Raw genomic sequence first — 17,912 nt, forward strand, 5'->3', positions numbered from 1 at the left:
TCTAAATAAACATCAGATTCTGTTGCTGGCAATTGCAGCAGCAGTCAGTTTACATGAGGGAGTTCCCCTTCTACGTCATAAAAGAGCACAACAAAATCGAAACCGAGTGGTCTGGAAATGCCTTTTTAGTGAAATGTATGATTATATATCTCAACAACTGTTCATTTCAGTGACATGAATTAACTTTTTTAAACATTTAGCAATGTTTCCTTTCCATAAATGTAATTTGATTTATCATGAAAATTTGATGTTACCAAGTTCCTAGTTCCCACCGGTTTCCAGAGGTTTCTATAGACTGTTTGTAGGATTAGTAGGATTAATGCTACTCTAAACCAGTTACGTATAAACTGCTTTGATCAGGCTTATTAGGAGTGTGAACAAAAATCTGAGTCAGCAGATGCAGGCTTAGCTTTCCAAAGTGGTGAAACATGACAAATAAAAGCAGATATCGCAATATGGTGTTTTTCTTTTCCTCAAAAAGTTTTGTGGAGTGTAAAATGTGTTACTTTAGGCTTTGCAAAACAAGCTTGCAAAGGACATCTTAAGCATCTGACATACTAAGACTTTTCACTTGTCTTTTCACCTGCAACATAATTATTTAATGGCGTAAGCAACAGCAAATAAAGATGGACCGATCAGACTTTTGTGGTTGATTTCCAACCTAGTGAGAGCAACATACTGTTGCTTGTTTAGCCTTCCTGTTGTGTGCTGTAAGTCTCACTCTCTAGCAACCTGAACCAACCACAGACATGTTTCAATATGTTAAAGAAAAAAACGTTTTCTTTTTATTGATGTCTTAGATCTTTGAGTTGTCTTCACTCAGCAACGACATCACCCCCAAAGGGTCTTGCACCTAATGCAACCTGGTTGCACTTATGCATGGTGCATTTGCTGATCTGAGAAAGGTCAGCCTTTCAAGTTTCTAACTGGTCGGTTAGCATTTACAGCTGACCAAACTGAAAAATTGCATGACTTATTTTACCAGCTGATTTCTCGCTGCATCTTCAATCAGAAATAATTAAATCTATGTTAACAAAAAGACACTGGTTCAAACATTTGAATAGTTGGGATTCTTACCTGCCAACGTCTCCACTTACAATAGTGTTTTCATTTCAATCTCCTTTAAATTAATTGAGTTTCATATGTTGCAAAATGGGAAAATTATTCACCCTGATGACAAATTCAAGCATTGAATGTCCACAAATCCAGAGTCATAATCTATTTTACCAAACCTGTAATTATAATGGCACAATTTGTCCAGATGTTGATTGCTCTGTTCAGTTATACTAGACCAGTTAAACCGTATTTGTGCATGTTGGACAGCACAGTACAACAAGCAGTGTGTGTGACAGAGCTCAGACAAGGCGGAAAGTAACAGGTGGGAAATCTTTCTTACTATCCTTTCACTCAAACGCTACATGTTGCCACAAAGGTCGTAAACACCCAAGGACCCATCTTTTTGCTACCTTGTTAATAACCAGCATTTGACGCACCAAAACATCTCTCATCTTCCTCTCTAATCCATCAGGACTGTCCCTCTGCTGCCAAACGTGAAGCTGATTTACTTTTTTAGGGACCCACGAACTGCCAAGTCTGTTTAATTACACTCCACTGAGGAGCCAGCAGCAATTAGACAGCAGGAAAGCAAGAGAGCCACTGCTTTAATTTGGAGTTGATGAACAGAACACAGTTGGAAATGGGTCCTTTACAGCATAGAAGAAAGTTATGCTATTCTGGTGACTCATTACTGACTGCTCTGAAATTAGGTTTTCTGAGCTGCCATTTAATGTAAATATTCAGCACGTTTAATTTGCAATCTGTTTATAAGTCACTGCAGCTTTATGAATTCAGGCACTGACAGTATTAGGTGGTTTAATCACCATTAAGAGGCATCAATGTGAGGACTCGATTTGTGTCTTTCCATTTATTGAAAGAAATTCAAGCCACATTTATGTTAGATTTTTTCATTTTGAAACATTCATGTTTGAGCAGAAGATTTTTTATAATTGTTCTAGCTGAACATTTGTTCGGGCATCCTTCAAAGAATTAAGCTGTCTAGAAAGGTCGAGGTAACACATTTATTTGATTAAAAGTTGAGCAGTTTCTACCATCAACATTAAGGACAGAGAAACCGCTTATTGACTTGTCTGGTGCCAAATGAGAAGCTTACAGATGATCCAATCAAATTATGTTAATGCTGGACAATGGTGGATTTACATTTACACAAAACACATCATATAGTCTGATTAGTGTGTGACAGACAAAAAATATCTGTGATCAGACTGTCCCACAGTTTTTAGTTTCGCTTTTCTTTTCATCCAGAAGCTAAACTTGCCATTTTTGGTTGCTCGCAGTCTCACACTTTCTCACGCTTGTGGAAAGCTAATGTCTCCAATATTGGGGATGATCATTGCTTCTATCAGAAGACAAGCGATCTCAAAAGTCTAATGGACTTGATTTCAATTAATAATCAGCCAATCACATGGCAGCAACTCAATGCATTTAGGCTGGTGGACAAGGTCAAGATGATCTGCTGCAGTTCAAACCGAGCATCAGAATGGGAAAGAAGGGTGATTTAAGTGACTTTGAACGTGACATGTTTGCTGGTACCAGACTGGCTAGTCTGAGTATTTCTGAAACTGCTGATCTACTGGGAATTTCATGCACTATCATCTCTAGGGTTTACAGAGAATCCTGCTGTGACATTTGGATGGTAGGGTCAGAATTTGGCATCAACAACATGAAAGCATGGATCCATCCTGCCTTGTATCAACGATTCAGGCTGGTAGTGGTGGTGTAATGGTGTGGGGGATATTTTCTTGGCACACTTTGGGCCTACCTGAGTATTGTTGCTGACCATGTCCATCCCTTTATGACCACAGTGCACCCATCTTCTGATGGTTACTTCCAGCAGGATAACGCACCATGTCATAAAGCCCAAATCATCTCAGACTGGTTTCTTGAACATGACAATGAGTTCACTGGACTCAAATGGCCTCCACAGTCACCAGATCTCAATCCAATAGAGCACCTTTGGGATGTGGTAGAACCGGAGATCCACATCATGGATGTGCAGCCGACAAATCTGCAGCGTCTGTGTGATGCTATCATGTCAATATGGACCAAACTCTCTGAAAAATGTTTCCAGTACCTTGCTGAATCTATGCCACGAAGGACTAAGGCCGTTCTGAAGGCAAAAGGGGTTCCAACCCGGTACTAGCAAGGTGTACCCAATAAAGTGGCCGTTGAGTGTATATTTGTAGTGCTTGCTGTTTGAGAACACCAGGGCATGGATTCACTCATATATTGATATACAATGCCACACCCCACCAGATAGGTATTAGTACAACCATACCTGACAAACTGTTCAGCAAGGAGACAGGTAATGTTTCCCAGATACGAACATTTTTGTTGTGAAAGTACATATCAACCACAAAACAAAAGTCAAAGCAAAAGACCTTGTAAAGATGCTGCTGAAGCTGGTAAGTCATTGTGCCGTACCAGTAGCGGCTGACAGGCCACTCAGAGGGGAAGAAGCCAGTTCTTCAAAAGCAACAAAAAAAAGCCAGATCATAGTTTGCAAATGTGCAAAGGAAAAAGATGACTTCATGAGGAAAGAACATCGTGTGGAATTATTGAAGAAACATCTCAAGACATCGGCCAGGATGTTTGGACACAAATGGGTTGTCCAATTGGACAATGACCCACCAAATTATTCCACCAAATTAGTGGCAAAGTGGCTAAAGGACACAAAAGTCAATGTTTTTGAGGACTCATGACATAACCCCGATCTCAGTCCCAAAGACGACTTTTAGGTTGAGCTGAAAAGGTGCATGTGAGCAAGGCGTCTTGATAACCCGACCCAGTTACACCAGTTCTGTCAAGAGGAATGAGCCAAAATATTGTGAGAAACTTGTGGAAAGAAACCCAAAACGTTGGAACTAGGTCATTGATAATATAAACTAAGGTAATGTATGTAGTGTAACATTCTGAATCAGAAGAAAGAAAACATCTCACTTTTTATTCTGGCAATTAGCAAATACAAACCATTTCTCTTATCCTCCCTAAACTGAAGCATGAAAAGTTTTAGTCTGCCTAATTGTCAGACAAGAAGAAAAAAAAAGTTAACTTTCTTTTGTATAATGTTGGCCAATATCTGGTTACAGCTGCATGTACAAGTAGAGAGCTATAACTCAATGTCACTTATTCAGCAAGAGAAGGTCACAGAAAACAGATTTCTGTAATTAACTTTAATGCTAAACTTATGGGCACATTTAGGGACACTGTAGAACTAATATCACCCATCCATCCATCGTCAATATCTGCTTATCCATGTAAGGTCACATGGGTGCTGGTCCTTGTCTCAAGCAGTCATTAGGTAATAGGCGGGGTACAACCTTAACAGGTTGCTAGTCCATCACAAAGCAACACTGGACAAACAACTACCACCACACACACACACATTTAAAACCTAAGGAGAATTTAGAGAGACCAATTCACCCAAATGTTTTTGTACAGTGGGAGAAAGCCGGAGAACCTACAGAGAACATGCAAACTCCATTCACAAAGACTGAATTTGAACACAGGACCTTCTTGCTGCAAATGGACAGTGCCAACAACTGCGTCACCATGCCCCGTTACTATTCAGTGTTCTGGGAAAAAAAAACATTAAAAGTAAAAAAAGTTTTGTTCCTGTAAGATAATTTCATTTTACATGTTACACTTTTTCCTCATGAAATGATTCGTTAATGTAGTTTTTCCAATGGATTTTTAAAGTTATAGTGGGATAGGGGCTGAGTAAACCAAGCTCAGCCATCACAATACAGATTGGTACGTATGCATCCATATTTTTAATGACAATGTTATTGTGACAATGACCTCTCACCACACAGGCAAGGAGAAAAGTCAATGTGGAAACCAAATGGTAGAGAATGTTCTACGGATGGTGTGGACATATAAATAGAGGCAGCCAGCCACAGTGTGGAAGGTCAGTGAAGACAGCAGATCAACAGAAAGCAAAAAGGAAATGAGCCAAAGAGCTGATTTCTCATCGGATGATGATGCTGACTGGACAGGAAAACATTAAGTTTAGCCCAAGGTCTATGTCAATAACTCTCAGCTACAGCTAGTTCCTCTTCCTCTGGCCAGCCACTAAGGTAAATACTGTGGTATTTAAAGAGTAAGCATGGTTATAATAATGCGGGTATGTGAACCTTGGAGACTTTTTTATTATGTCCACTTTAGGAAGTACATGCCAGATCATGTTCAAAACATATTCTGATCTCCTCAAGTGAATATTTATACTTTTCCCTCCAGTCCATAGACAGAGGAAGTTTTACTATTGGCCAAAGTTGTGACTGACAGTTCACAGTAATAATATGCTGATCCAGAGATGGACTATTCTTGAATACACCATTGCTTCTAAACCTTTTTCTGCCAACTCGCTTCAGCAGTTACTGGATTGTCTTTACATAGTCATTACAAGTATCACCATATGAACAATGGAAAGGCCTTTAAACAGCCAATGTAGATACAGCTGATTGTGATCTTCTGTCCTCAACAGGATACGCCAACAATACTGCGTTTATCTGAGAGATGTTGAAAGTAAACTAGGCTCAGGACATGAAAAATCTCACAGCAGACACGCATATCCACACGGCTGATAATGAACTGAACATCCTCTGATGTGTCAACATTGAGTTTATCACAGCAAGCGGCCACCTCAAGGTAGCCTGGCAGACTGTATCGACTTGAGCCAATTAAAAACAAAAGAATGCTTCAGTGAAACCTATTTCTAAATTATCTCTGTTACCATTCAGATAAATCAATGGCTGTGTTGAATGTCTAATAGCTGGCTTTCTGGATAGTGTATAGTCTGGATTACTAAACTATGTATGAGATGCTGTTCCAGCTGTAAAACACTGTTTTAACTTAAAGTATTTCAAGGACAAACAGCTATGAAGACAAACCTGGGTGCTGTTCACCAACAAGCAAACAGCACACAGCCACTGGGCATGACCCTATCTGAAGGAACAATATTGACTGGCTGAAAGGCTGTCTTGACCTGGAAAGGGAATAACCTTCGAAGTCATTTTGAAGAGGAAGGGGTGTGAAACACAACAAGGAAGGGCTTCACCTAATTATGAGTAATAAAAAGAGGTCAGCCTGTACTAGACAATTTTTAATCTTTAGTTAGGAAGGCCAAATGACCCACACTGTAACCAAGTAGTGCTGGCAAAAACAACAAGTGGACATGTTTATTATAAAAATGTAAAACGGAGTACAATACCAGAAGCTCAAAAAACTAACCCCAAAAATTGGGTTTAGTTGGATGCAACAAAAGTAAAAAAGGTGTGGTTCATTGTTAGGGGACCTTTAAAAAAGAGAAATCATCTACACCCAAGGTCCACATAAAGCCACACTGTCTCTAAAAGGTAGCTACATAACAAAATTCAAATCATTTCCCCCCTCTGGGTTCATTGTTTTATTCAGTCCAGAGTACAGCTGTTGGTTTATCACACAGCATCCTGTCCTGTCAACTAAACTTGGTGGATTTCATTCACTGCAAACGTTTTCTTACTCCTCCACTTTGCCACATTATGTCACATCACAACCACAAACTTCAGAGTATTTTATTTGGGATTTTATGCAACTGACCAACACAAAGTACAACATAATTTTCAGATGATTTCAGTTTTAAAGATTTGTTTTCATATAATGATTGAAAAAGTATTGAGTGCATTTGTATTAAGTTCCCTTAAGTCACTTTCAAGAACCACATTTCACTGCAATTACAGCTGCAAATCTTTTGAGGTAGGTCACCACCACTTTTGAACATCTAGAGATGGAAATTCTTGCTTAAAAATATGTTTTTGTTTATTTTTATCTAATTTGTGGCCTGCTTGATAATGATTTCGGGCATCATGGCAAAACGTTTAGACACCACTGTGCTTGATGGTGAACTTCCATCTCAGTCCCAGGTCTTCCGCCTCCAACAGGTTTTCTTCCAGGAATGCCTCGTCATTAACTCCATCCATCTTCCCATCAACTATGACCAGCCCAAGAAAAGCATCCCCACAGCATGATGCTGCTGCTGCAATTTTAACTCAATTCAGACGAGGTAGTGGAAATAAAATCAAATGCAAGAAGCTGATCAGCACTCCAATTGTTATCTCTCAAAGAAGAACAGTACTAACAGAGAGTATCTTACTCAAACACCAGGCTTTATCTTGAAGACAATGTTTTTTTTGGTTTTTTTTAAACACCTCAAGTCAGATAACTGCAACCCTTAAATGCTACATTTCTTTTAGAGTCGGATACAAACACAAGATCATCTGCTGTTGTTTTTTAATATATAAAAAAAAAACATCTAACAGGAGAATATATGTATAACTGATGGCATAGTAGAAAATTATCTTAAACATTTTTAAGTCAAAAGGCCATGCTTTTCCAGACTCTAATTCCCACAGATGTCAGTCCTTTTGTTGCCCTTTTTTAAACGTATAAATCAAAACTTTACTAGCCTACTAGTTTTACAAAGCTCATCGTTATAAATGGATGGATGTATGGATGTACGGACGGACGGACTGACAGATACATTTTTTCCATACTTCAGTCTTGGAAATTGCTTGAATGAGATCTCATTCTGTTCCAGTCTGCATACGAGCACCTTTTAATTCTGCATTTAACTTGAAGCTTCACATTCAGCTTTCTCTGCTTCAGAGGGTTAAACCACAAACAGCATCCATTGCATTGAGATCTCCCTTTTCTATCCTTTGTATAATCAATCTTTGAGGACTGGAGAGCAGGTTGAAATAACTGTATGGCACTAATGAAGAGGCACACCTTAGCACTTAAGAGGCTCATGGGTAATCATTCACACTCAGTCTCTAGCTTCTCTCCATCTCTAAGTAATTCATTATTAACACAGCCCAAAAATTTCAAAGCGTCGGGGAACGAAGAGCAAGTGGAACACACGTTTTGATTTCACCTGAACACAGGGTCAACATTTGCTCCGTCTAGTTGAGTATCTGCCAAATTCCCTGTTTTTGTAAAACAGCTCCTTGTTATGAGCTGAAATTCCTTTTCTAAGATTGTTTGACCTAAACCTTTCTAGCACAACCTTTGACCGGGGCAATGTATCACGGCTGTTTGTGCAGAAAGCAAACATTGTTAAACAAGAAATAAACAAAATTAAAGTTAGTTGTTGGTATTTTGTAACAAAGAGACAAGTTTGGTTAGGTGTTTTTGATGCTTATCTGCATATCCAGCCAGCCCACATTAAGCAAACACTTGTCTTCACACTCAGAAGGGTCAAGGAGCTGTTGACCTATCTTGCAAATATAAAATGAGAATTTACCCATGAGGTAAAATGATTTAGACAGCCGAGGAAAGGGAAATTTCCACTATAAATCCACTAACATTACTTCCATCAAGGTGGCAGCTTCAGTACGTCTAATAGTGAAGAAAACACAGGGTTAAAATGATGCTTTGTCACAGCAGAGCAGGCACCAACAACATCAAAGCACACGTACACAGTCACAATTTACAATATTTCTCTCCAGCAGTTTCACTTCCATGTTTTTCTACTTAGTTACTCTGCTCAGAAAGACTCCCGAGACACTAAAAATTTTACCAAAACTTTGATTAGGCTTTGACCAGTTATTAGCATAAAACCAAAGAAGAACCTAGCTTCAAAACCACTCAAATTTTCCATCAAACCTATCCTGCAGTATGGGAGGTTTCTTTAATGGCTTACAAAAGATCTCAAGTTATGTTTAATGAAGATGAACACACAAAGCACCAAGGAAGCTTTGGAAGATAGCCTAACGAGATAAACAACCAAAATCCCCCTGCCACCCTGACAACAGAATTAACTCTTGACAGTTGTTTGGAAAGGTTTTTCCACGTTCAATTGAACTGAAAACTACAGTTTGATTTGACTCGTAAAATTTGCCCTTTGAACCTTGATTAGGTCTCATGCGGCTATGTTTGTTCAAAACCTCTTACAACGTTGTCTCCCCTCCTTGAGCAACTCGCGTACTCTCCTGATCCTGTGCTGTTAGGAAAGAAAGTGCCATTCGATGTTTACAGTTAAGACCCAAGTCGAAACAAATTCCCTATGAATCTAAACATAAGAAATAAAATTATAATATATATTGATGTTTTTAGAATAATTTAGTTTGTTTTTCAAAATCTAGTGATCTTAGACATTATTCAAATTTGTTTGCAAGGCTCAGAATTTAGTTTAGGAGGAATAGTGCATTTATTCTTAAACTTGTATGTTCATTAAAGTTACAAATGTTCTGTGTTTAGACTGTGTTTAAGGTGTTTAGACCATGTTTAACGTGTTTAGACCATGTCTAATATGCTTAGACTGTGTTTAAATTGTTTGAACCGTGTTTAAACCATGTTTAATGTGTTTAGACCGTGTTGAACGCGTTTAGACCGTGTGTAACGTGTTTAGACCATGTCTAATATGCTTAGGCTGTGTTTACATTGTGTTTAGACGATGTTTAACAGAGCACACAGGCCAGGAATAGAGTTTTGGAGAAAGCAGGTTTTGGTTTTCAACAATATCCCAACCTGTGAACATCTTATTCTAACTTCAATCCATTCTTCAAAAATGGAAAGAGTAAAGCAAAACTTTCAAACCTGTCAAAACATGACCAACCATAATAGAAGCAGCTAAGAGACCCATGGTTGTAAAATTGTAGCAGAGAAACAGCAGATCGCTAAGAAGGTTTTAGTTTTGGTTGGTTGCTTTTATTTGCTTTTTTTAAATATGTAATTATACATACATATTGTTTGTCTGAGGTATTTAAAAAGGTCTTGCCTTGCCTGGGAATACTGTTATACTTTGGAGGAGGGGGGTGCAGGGGGGCATTAGTGACAATCAGCATCATAACCAAATTGAGACATGTAGAGACTAAAGTCAAGTCAAGTTTATTTATATAGCACTTTTCAGCAACAAGGCACTGTACAAAAGGAATAACATGACAATGATACAGAAAATCAAACAACAGAGGTAATTAAAAAAAAATAGAGAATAGAATGATGGATAAGAAAACGAAAGGAAAACTGGACTGAAAACTTAATAATGTTTAGAGAAAACATTCAAAGGCCACTCTAAACAAATACGTTTTTAATCTTGATTTAAAGCAACTTGGGGTTTCGGCGCATTTACAGTTTTCTGGGAGTTTATTCCAGATTAGTGGAGCATAAGAACTAAAAGCTGCTTCTCCATGTTTGGTTCTGGTTATGCAGAGTAGATTTGAGCCAGAAGACCTGAGAGGTCTGGGTGGTTGATACACTGACAACAAGTCTGTAATGTATTTTGGTCCTAAGCCATTCAGTGATTTATAGACTAACAGAAGTATTTTAAAGTCTATTCTTTAAGATACGGGGACCCAGTGTAAGGACTTTAGAACCGGGGTAATGTGCTCCACTTCCTTAGTTCTAGTGGGGACGTGGGCAGCAGTGTTCTGGATCAACTGCAACTGTCTGATCGACTTTTTAGGGAGACCTGTGAAGACAACGTTGCAGTAATCAATTCTACTAAAGATGAACGTATGAATTAGTTTTTCAAGGTCCTCCTGAGACATTAGTCCTTTAATCCTGAAGATGTTCTTTAGGTGATAGAAGGCTGACCTTGTTACTGTCTTTATGAGTCTCTGAAGGTTCAGGTCTGAGTCCATCACTACACCCAGGTTTCGAGCCTGACTGGTGGTTTCTAGCTGTATTAAATGAAGCTGTGTGCTAACTTTTAAACGCTCTTCCTTTAGTCCAAAGATTATTACTTCAGTTTTGTTTTGATTCAGCTGAAGAAAATTTTGGCACATCCATGCATTGATTTCTTCTAAATCATTTACCCAGTGCTTGAATGGGTTCGTAGTCACCTGGTGACATCATAACGTATGTCGTCTGCATAGTTATGATAAATTATGTTGTTGTTTATTAAAATCTGAGTTAGGGGGAGCATGTAGATATTGAATAGGAGGTGCCCTAAGATGGACCCTTGGGGAACGCCACATGTGATTTTTGTGGTGTCTGATGTAAAGTTACCTACTGATACAAAAAAGTCCCTGTCCTTCAAGTAGGATTTAAACCAATCGAGCGCTGTTCCAAAAAGGCCGACCCAGTTTTCCAGGCGCTCTAATAAAATGGAGTGATCAACAGTGTCGAATGCTGCACTAAGGTCCAATAATACCAGCACTGTGGTTCTTCCACAGTCTGCATTTATACGGATGTCATTGAACACCTTGACAAGAGCAGTCTCTGTACTGTGGTGAGCACGGAAGCCTGACTGGAAGACATCGAAGCGGTTGGTCACTGTTAGGAAGTTGTATAACTGCTGAAACACAGCTTTTTCAATAATCTTACTGATGAAAGGGAGGTTTGATATAGGCCTGTAGTTCTGTAGTAGCAGCTTGTCCAAGTTGCTATTTTTCAATAGAGGTTTGATAATTGCTGTTTTCAGTGTCTAGAGGAAAACACCTGACAAAAAGGACGTGTTTATTATTTGTATTAAATCAGATGTCATTATGGGAAAAGATTTCTTAAGGAGAACTGTGGGTAAAACAAGAAGAAGAGCTTAATTGGTGTACGATTTCTTCTAAGTGTTTGTAGTTTATGTGGTGAAATTGGGAAATTTTTTCAAAATCAGTTCTTGTTGGAGACAGCATTGGTACTGGAGTTGATGTGGATGTGCTGACTGCTTCTCTGATCTTTTAGGTTTTTTCAATGCAGAAGTTAGCAAATTCATTGCAGGCCCTGGTAGAGTGGAGTTCAGATGCTACAGTTACAGGAGGGTTTGTTAGCCTGTCGACCGTGGCAAATAATGCACGAGCATTGTTAATATTTTTGCTGATGACCTCAGAAAAGAAAGATTCCCTTGCATTTTTCAGTTGTAGATTATATCTGTATAGTCTCTCTTTATAGATAATATAGTGAACCTGGAGTCCAGTCTTTCGCCACCTGCGTTCAGCTTTTCGACACTCCTGTTTTTCACTTCTGACTGGTGGAGCACTTCTCCATGGAGACATTTTCTTCCCAGAAACGACTTTCACTTTAATTGGAGGAATTGAATCAATGATGTCTGAGATTTTAGAATTAAAGTTATCAACCAGCTCATCTACAGTGTTACAGGGCAAAGTGGAGGTAGAAGAGTAAATCTGGTTAAACGTTTCAGCAGCACCATCCTTAAAAATGTGTTTTCTTATCATGTCTCTTTGCAGATGATGCTTTCATAAATAACAGAAAAGTGGTCAGATAGGGCAACATCAGTTACAGACACCTTGGAAATGTTTAGACCCTTAATGATGATCAGGTCCAAAATATGTCCCTGTTTGTGCGTTTGCTGTTTAACATGTTGAGTCAAACCAAAATTTCTAAGTGTCACATAGATCTATTGTACTTCTGTCTTCAGGATTGTCCATGTGAATGTTGAAGTCTCCCACAATAATTAAACAGTCATAATCAGCACATCACAGATAAAAGCTCATTAAAATCACTGATAAAGTTTGTTTTGGACTTAGGAGGCCTGTAAATATTCAAGAACACGGTTAGGACCGGGCTCTTTACCTGGAGAGCCAAATATTCAAAAGAGTCAAATTTGCCCAGAAATACTTTTTTACACTTTAGTAAATCTTTAAACAAAGTGGCCACCTCTCCACCTTTTCTTTGCCGTCTGCTCTCACAAAGAAAATTGTAGGTCGGAGGCGTCGACATGTAACCATGTTTCTGTTAAAAACATAACGTCAGATTGTAGTCAGTAATGAAGTCGTTGATTAAAAATGATTTTCCTGACAGATCTAATGTTCAATAAAGCCAGTTTATATGATTTAGTTGCAGGTATTAACTCTGTGTCTGGTTGTACCTGACAGTTTATGGCTTTTTTTGATTGTTTATTGCCGTCTCTTATCCTTTTGGCTTTGTTCTATCACGTAAAAGCACAGAGATTTTACACCCATCTCCTAATGATTCCTACATACAAGGTAATGCGTGTACCAGCCAGCTTTACATACACCATCTAAGCTAAATATACTCACACTTTCAGACTTACACTGCAAACATTCTCAAATGCCTTGAGGTTTGGTTGTTAAACAACATTTAAAGACATGCAGGAACAGAAACATAAAGAACTGGTAAAGAAAATATGTTCTGATGACCGGGTCACCTTATCTGCACGCCTTATGAAAGCATATCCAAAAAACCGGCAACATAGCTGGCAAACCATCAATCACATTCTGCATAATACCCATTTTCAAGCATATTTACCAAAACGTACTGGAATTTTCCAACTTGACAAGTTCATTTTGCAAAGAATGAGAAAGTTGTCTGTCCCAGAATAAATCAATCATACTGCTTACTGGATGAACAGCCATTCCTTGACTTCTAACCAAAAAACACAAAGACTGAGTAATCCAATTTTGGAACTAATATCATGGTCGGTTGTCATCTACTCGTTGCCTGGCAGACGCTTTCATCTAATGCCCATGTGTCTGGTAAACAGATGGGTAGATTAAATTATACTGCTAAAAGAGGCTCAGGTCTGATTTATGTCACTGAATTGAAAATTATGTCCAGTGTTTGGCACTGGCTCGATTATCCAACTATTAATTCTTTTCAACCATAAATTTGCATGTTTAACACATTCTAATAAAGTCTTTTATTGGTGAGGACGTCACGTCACATGAAAACCTTAACCTTACACTTCAAAGATCCAATCCATGCCCTTAAATAGCACAAAATAAAATGTTACCTTTGATCACATGTAAACATAAATCTAATATTGCCCATAAAACAAATGACTGGTAATTTAAGTGTACAGCAGAGTTATTGATAGATCAGGCTTTTATAAATGCTTACTGATGTCTCAGTTTGATGTTAACGGTACTTGGAGGCAGATTTTACCGTCCTAGTGCTCAGCACTTCCGACCCCGCCAGCTTTCATTCTCTCTCACAGCCCAACACACTGGCCTCTTTGAGCATTCGCTGCCCACAACTAAACCCACACAACCATCACGACTGCCAATATCACACAAAGACACCGTGTTACTAGAGCCCACAGCGAAGAGCTGCAACGGGGGCAGAAAGAGAGGGAGAACTGATGAGACTACTCTCATTTTGCAGCCATTTTTGTTTTATTCCATTTATTTCACTATGTTGCAGCAGGATGAGCAGAGGTGGAAAACAAAACAGTCGGGTTTTTTACTTATTTATTCGTCTCCTTTTCAGAGAGCCGAGGGGCCAAGCACGAGACCTGCCAGGGTGACGGAGTCTCCAGTGCTGAATCAGCTGGTCGCAAGTTGTGTAATCTCTCACACAACCCACACAGATTAACACAAAACACACGGGGAGATGTGTCATTTTTTTCCCCTTTGACAAAGAAACTTTTTTAAATAGAAGAAACAGAAGTCCAAAGTGGTGTTACAGCTGTGGCCCCTCCTAATTTAAAACCTCAGTGCCACTGAGCTGGTCCATATAAAACCAGAAATAAAATGGGGATTATTTTGACCTGACAGAAGTTTTATCCAGAAAAGTTTAACTTGGTCCAAAAACATTTCCCTTCTTACCAATGTGAAGAACATGCTGCAAGTCTGTGGAGGGGTTGAAAGCAGGGTAAGGTTATAAAATAATATGCCTAGCTTTGGAGACTTTAAATGAAAACTGATCAATCCTTCTAAAAATGAAATGGGTATGGCACAACTCCAAACCTACCAAGACATCTAGCTAAACTGACAGGCCAGGCAAGCAGAGCATTAACTGGAGAGGCAGCCAAGCAGTCCACGCCAACTCTGAAGGTCCTGCACAGATCTACAACTCAGGTGTACGCAGGTCGTACACTCTGCAAATCTGTCCTTCATGGAAGAGTGGCAGAAAGAACGCATTTGTTGAAAGAAAGCCATAACAAGTCCTGTTTGCAGTTTGCCACAAGCTAGTAGGGGACACAGTAAACATATGCAAGAAGGTGCCCTGGTCAGATGAACCTTGTAGCATACAAGCAAAACTCTATGTTGGGTAGAAATAAAAACACTGCTTATCACCTTGAACAGGACATCCACTCAGTGCAAGATTATAGCTGCAGCATCATATGGGGGGTGGGGGTGCAGAGACAAGGAAGATGGTCAGAGCTGTTGGAAAGATGGAGGGGGCTACAGACAGAGCAGTCCTGGAAGAAAACCTGTTAGAGGCAGCAAAACACTTGAGACTGGGACTAAGATTTGCCTTCTAACAGGACATTAACCCTAGGCATAGAGCTACAAGAGAATGATTTAGATTACAAGTGTATTCATGTGTTTGAACTATCTAGTCAAAGTCCAGACCTAAATCCTACTGAGAATATGTGGACAGACTTGAACATTCTAGTTTAGACACTCTCCATCTGACTGAGCTGGAGCTAGTTTGCAAAGAAGAATAAGCAAGTGGATAGTATATGCAAAGCTAGACATCCCCCAAAAGACTTGCAGCTGGAAGTTGCACAAATTATTGATTCAGTTGAAGCTGACTACAAAGGCAAGGCTTATTTTGAGTTCAATTTGTAAAATTACTTTGAAAACACATTTCCACTTTACAATTATGCAGGATTTGTAATGATCCATTACATAAAAGCCCAACAAAACACATTAAAGTTTAAAGATGTTTCAGGACTGTATAAAGACAGCCTAAATACTTTTGGAAGGCACTGCTGTGTGAAAGTTCCCTGTTTTATGAGTTCAACCCAATAACAGTCAGGTGAAAAGGGTTTGCAGAGTGAACTTGACAGCTGTCAGATAATCGTGTCCGACAAACATTTAATTCCAGCGGCACACAAACAAAACCTAAATCTTTCTGCACAACTGTTTATTTCAAGAACCTGGCCAGGAAAACTAAACGCACATCCAGCAAACATTTCTAAAACTTAAGAAGCATCCAACAAATGTAACATTATATATTCATCATGAATTTCAAAACACGCCACACTGCCGGTTATCAGCAACCCTCAGAGATGGATAGGCTCAATAAAGTTTAGAGCCTCTCAAAACAAATACAATTAAGTTTAATTACTCACTTGCACGTCAAATGTACAGCTAGGCTCAAAATTATTCCTACCCCTGGAATAATTTTGGACTTGGATTTAAAGTAATCTTTTAGTTTGATCAACATGTTTTTTCTGACTCAAAGTATTTTTAACATTTTTGAGTCCTGAATTGAATCTGACAGAGAATGTGTAAGGGGAGCTAAAGATTAGGGTGCTTGGAAGGAAGCCTTCCAACCTTTAGGACTTGGGGCTCATCAACAAAGATAAATCATCAAAATGAGTGGAAACATGTAAAAGGGTTTGAGTGCTTTATTGTCAATAATGTATTTCCATTATTTATTGAGATATTTTCTGACATGCAATGTTTTGCAGTAATGTAAAAAAAAAAAAAAAAAGAGAAATTGTTGGATTTGTTTTAAACATGACAGCTCTCATACATTGCCATATTACATTTTAGGAGATACCTGTGCCAGTTCCAACACATAAACCTTGTAGTTTAGAAATTTATTTGAAATCTAAATCTGCCCGGGGTGTGAATACTGTTGAGCCTATCTGTATAAACAGTTTATGAATCAAAAAAGGGGTGAGGGGGGTTTCTTGTATTTTCTTGCAGTTTGGCCAAACTGGTGTTGAAAGGGTAGAAGAGATGCCGCATGTGAATCCAGATGTTCTCACCGCCAGCAGCTGCGCTCTCTGAGCCTCTGTGCTTGTGAAAGTCAGTGAATAGTTCGTGTTAAAACCCTTTAGAAAGTCTCTTACACCTACTGTCACCTTGCCTGTTTACGTGGATGGTAATAGTGTTCAGGAACACATGGCCGACACGGCGGTGAAACACGCGAGAAAGCACAACAGGCTGAACTACGTTTGAAAGTTGATGAAACATGAGTGTGAGTAGACTCGCCACTACTTTACAGGCTGACTTGTGTTTTTAGCAAGTAAATGGAACAATGTGTCATTCGGCTTCTGTTCTTTCCACTGTGTCTTTGTTTTTCACTCGTTTCAACTTTTATCCACATTCTGCTGTTTAGCTACCAGATGTGTGCGGGGTTAGCTATGCGGTTTCAGTCCGTCAACCCAGGTGTAGGAGACCACAGAGGGCCGTGGATAAAGGTCAAAGTGGCCAACAAGTGAGACTCACCAAGGTTTGCTCATACTGCAGGGCTCGCTGGTCCGAACCGTCTCCCGCCATGGTTCTGCTCCGTCCTCACCCGGCGACTGGATGGAAGACTTTTCGGTGTGGAAGTGAGAGGAAACCCAGTCAGCGACGTCTCTCCGGTGGTTAACGCATCAGACTGACTCAAGTGTCCGTACAACAGTTCACCAGGTGATCTCTAGCTTCTCGCTGTCCCCCTGTTATTGTGCCAAAGCGCTTCATTTTATAGCTTTAGTTCCCCAGTAAGAAACACGCGCGAGGCGGGACTTGAGTGTGGAGTGGAGTCCAGCCTCCTTCCACATCTAGTCAATCAAACCGAGGAGAAACTCGCTGCGTGGGTTCTACACGTGAGTTCGTAAACAGGAAGAAAACGCTTCCACAAAAAATTAGTGCTGAGGTTGTTCTGTCCAGGTGCACTGTGACTACTCTGGGTTCCGGAGATTTAAAAATGCTGTCTAGCAGATTGACTGGGATGAGATATTGCAGGGAACTGGTTGTGAAATGGACGGTCGCAACTTTGTAACAAGAATGGAGAGGATCATTAAAAAAATGAGTTCCAACTCAAATACAGACGCAACAAAAACATGCTGCCTTGGATGAACTGGAGAGAATTAAAAAGTGCAATTAAAAGTAACCCCGCTAGTGCTAAAAATGTCTTTTTAACATTAAGGAATAAAGTAGTGAAAAATAAAACGGATTAATTCTTGAGTATGAAAGAGAATGCCAAGTGAAATCCCA

At 39.3% G+C, this 17,912-nt stretch overlaps 1 protein-coding gene across 9 annotated transcripts in view; it reads right to left on the reverse strand.

Annotated features, from left to right (window-relative positions):
* LOC124883862 (chloride channel protein 2-like) overlaps positions 1 to 17,599 on the reverse strand; it is a 231,731-nt gene extending 214,132 nt beyond the window's left edge. For 3 of the 9 annotated variants that reach the window (XM_047391275.1, XM_047391274.1, XM_047391278.1), the window contains exon 1: positions 17,160 to 17,597. In XM_047391275.1, the coding sequence (XP_047247231.1) occupies positions 17,160 to 17,210 (51 nt within the window). In that variant the 5' untranslated portion in view covers positions 17,211 to 17,597. Of the gene's footprint in view, positions 1 to 17,159 lie in introns of all 9 variants that reach the window. The other 6 variants (XM_047391279.1, XM_047391277.1, XM_047391280.1 and 3 more) reach the window with 3 other exon arrangements.
* Positions 17,600 to 17,912: the final 313 nt, after the last annotated feature.

The sequence above is a fragment of the Girardinichthys multiradiatus genome, chromosome 18, assembly GCF_021462225.1.
Source record: "Girardinichthys multiradiatus isolate DD_20200921_A chromosome 18, DD_fGirMul_XY1, whole genome shotgun sequence".
Classification (NCBI taxonomy): Eukaryota; Metazoa; Chordata; class Actinopteri; order Cyprinodontiformes; family Goodeidae; genus Girardinichthys; species Girardinichthys multiradiatus.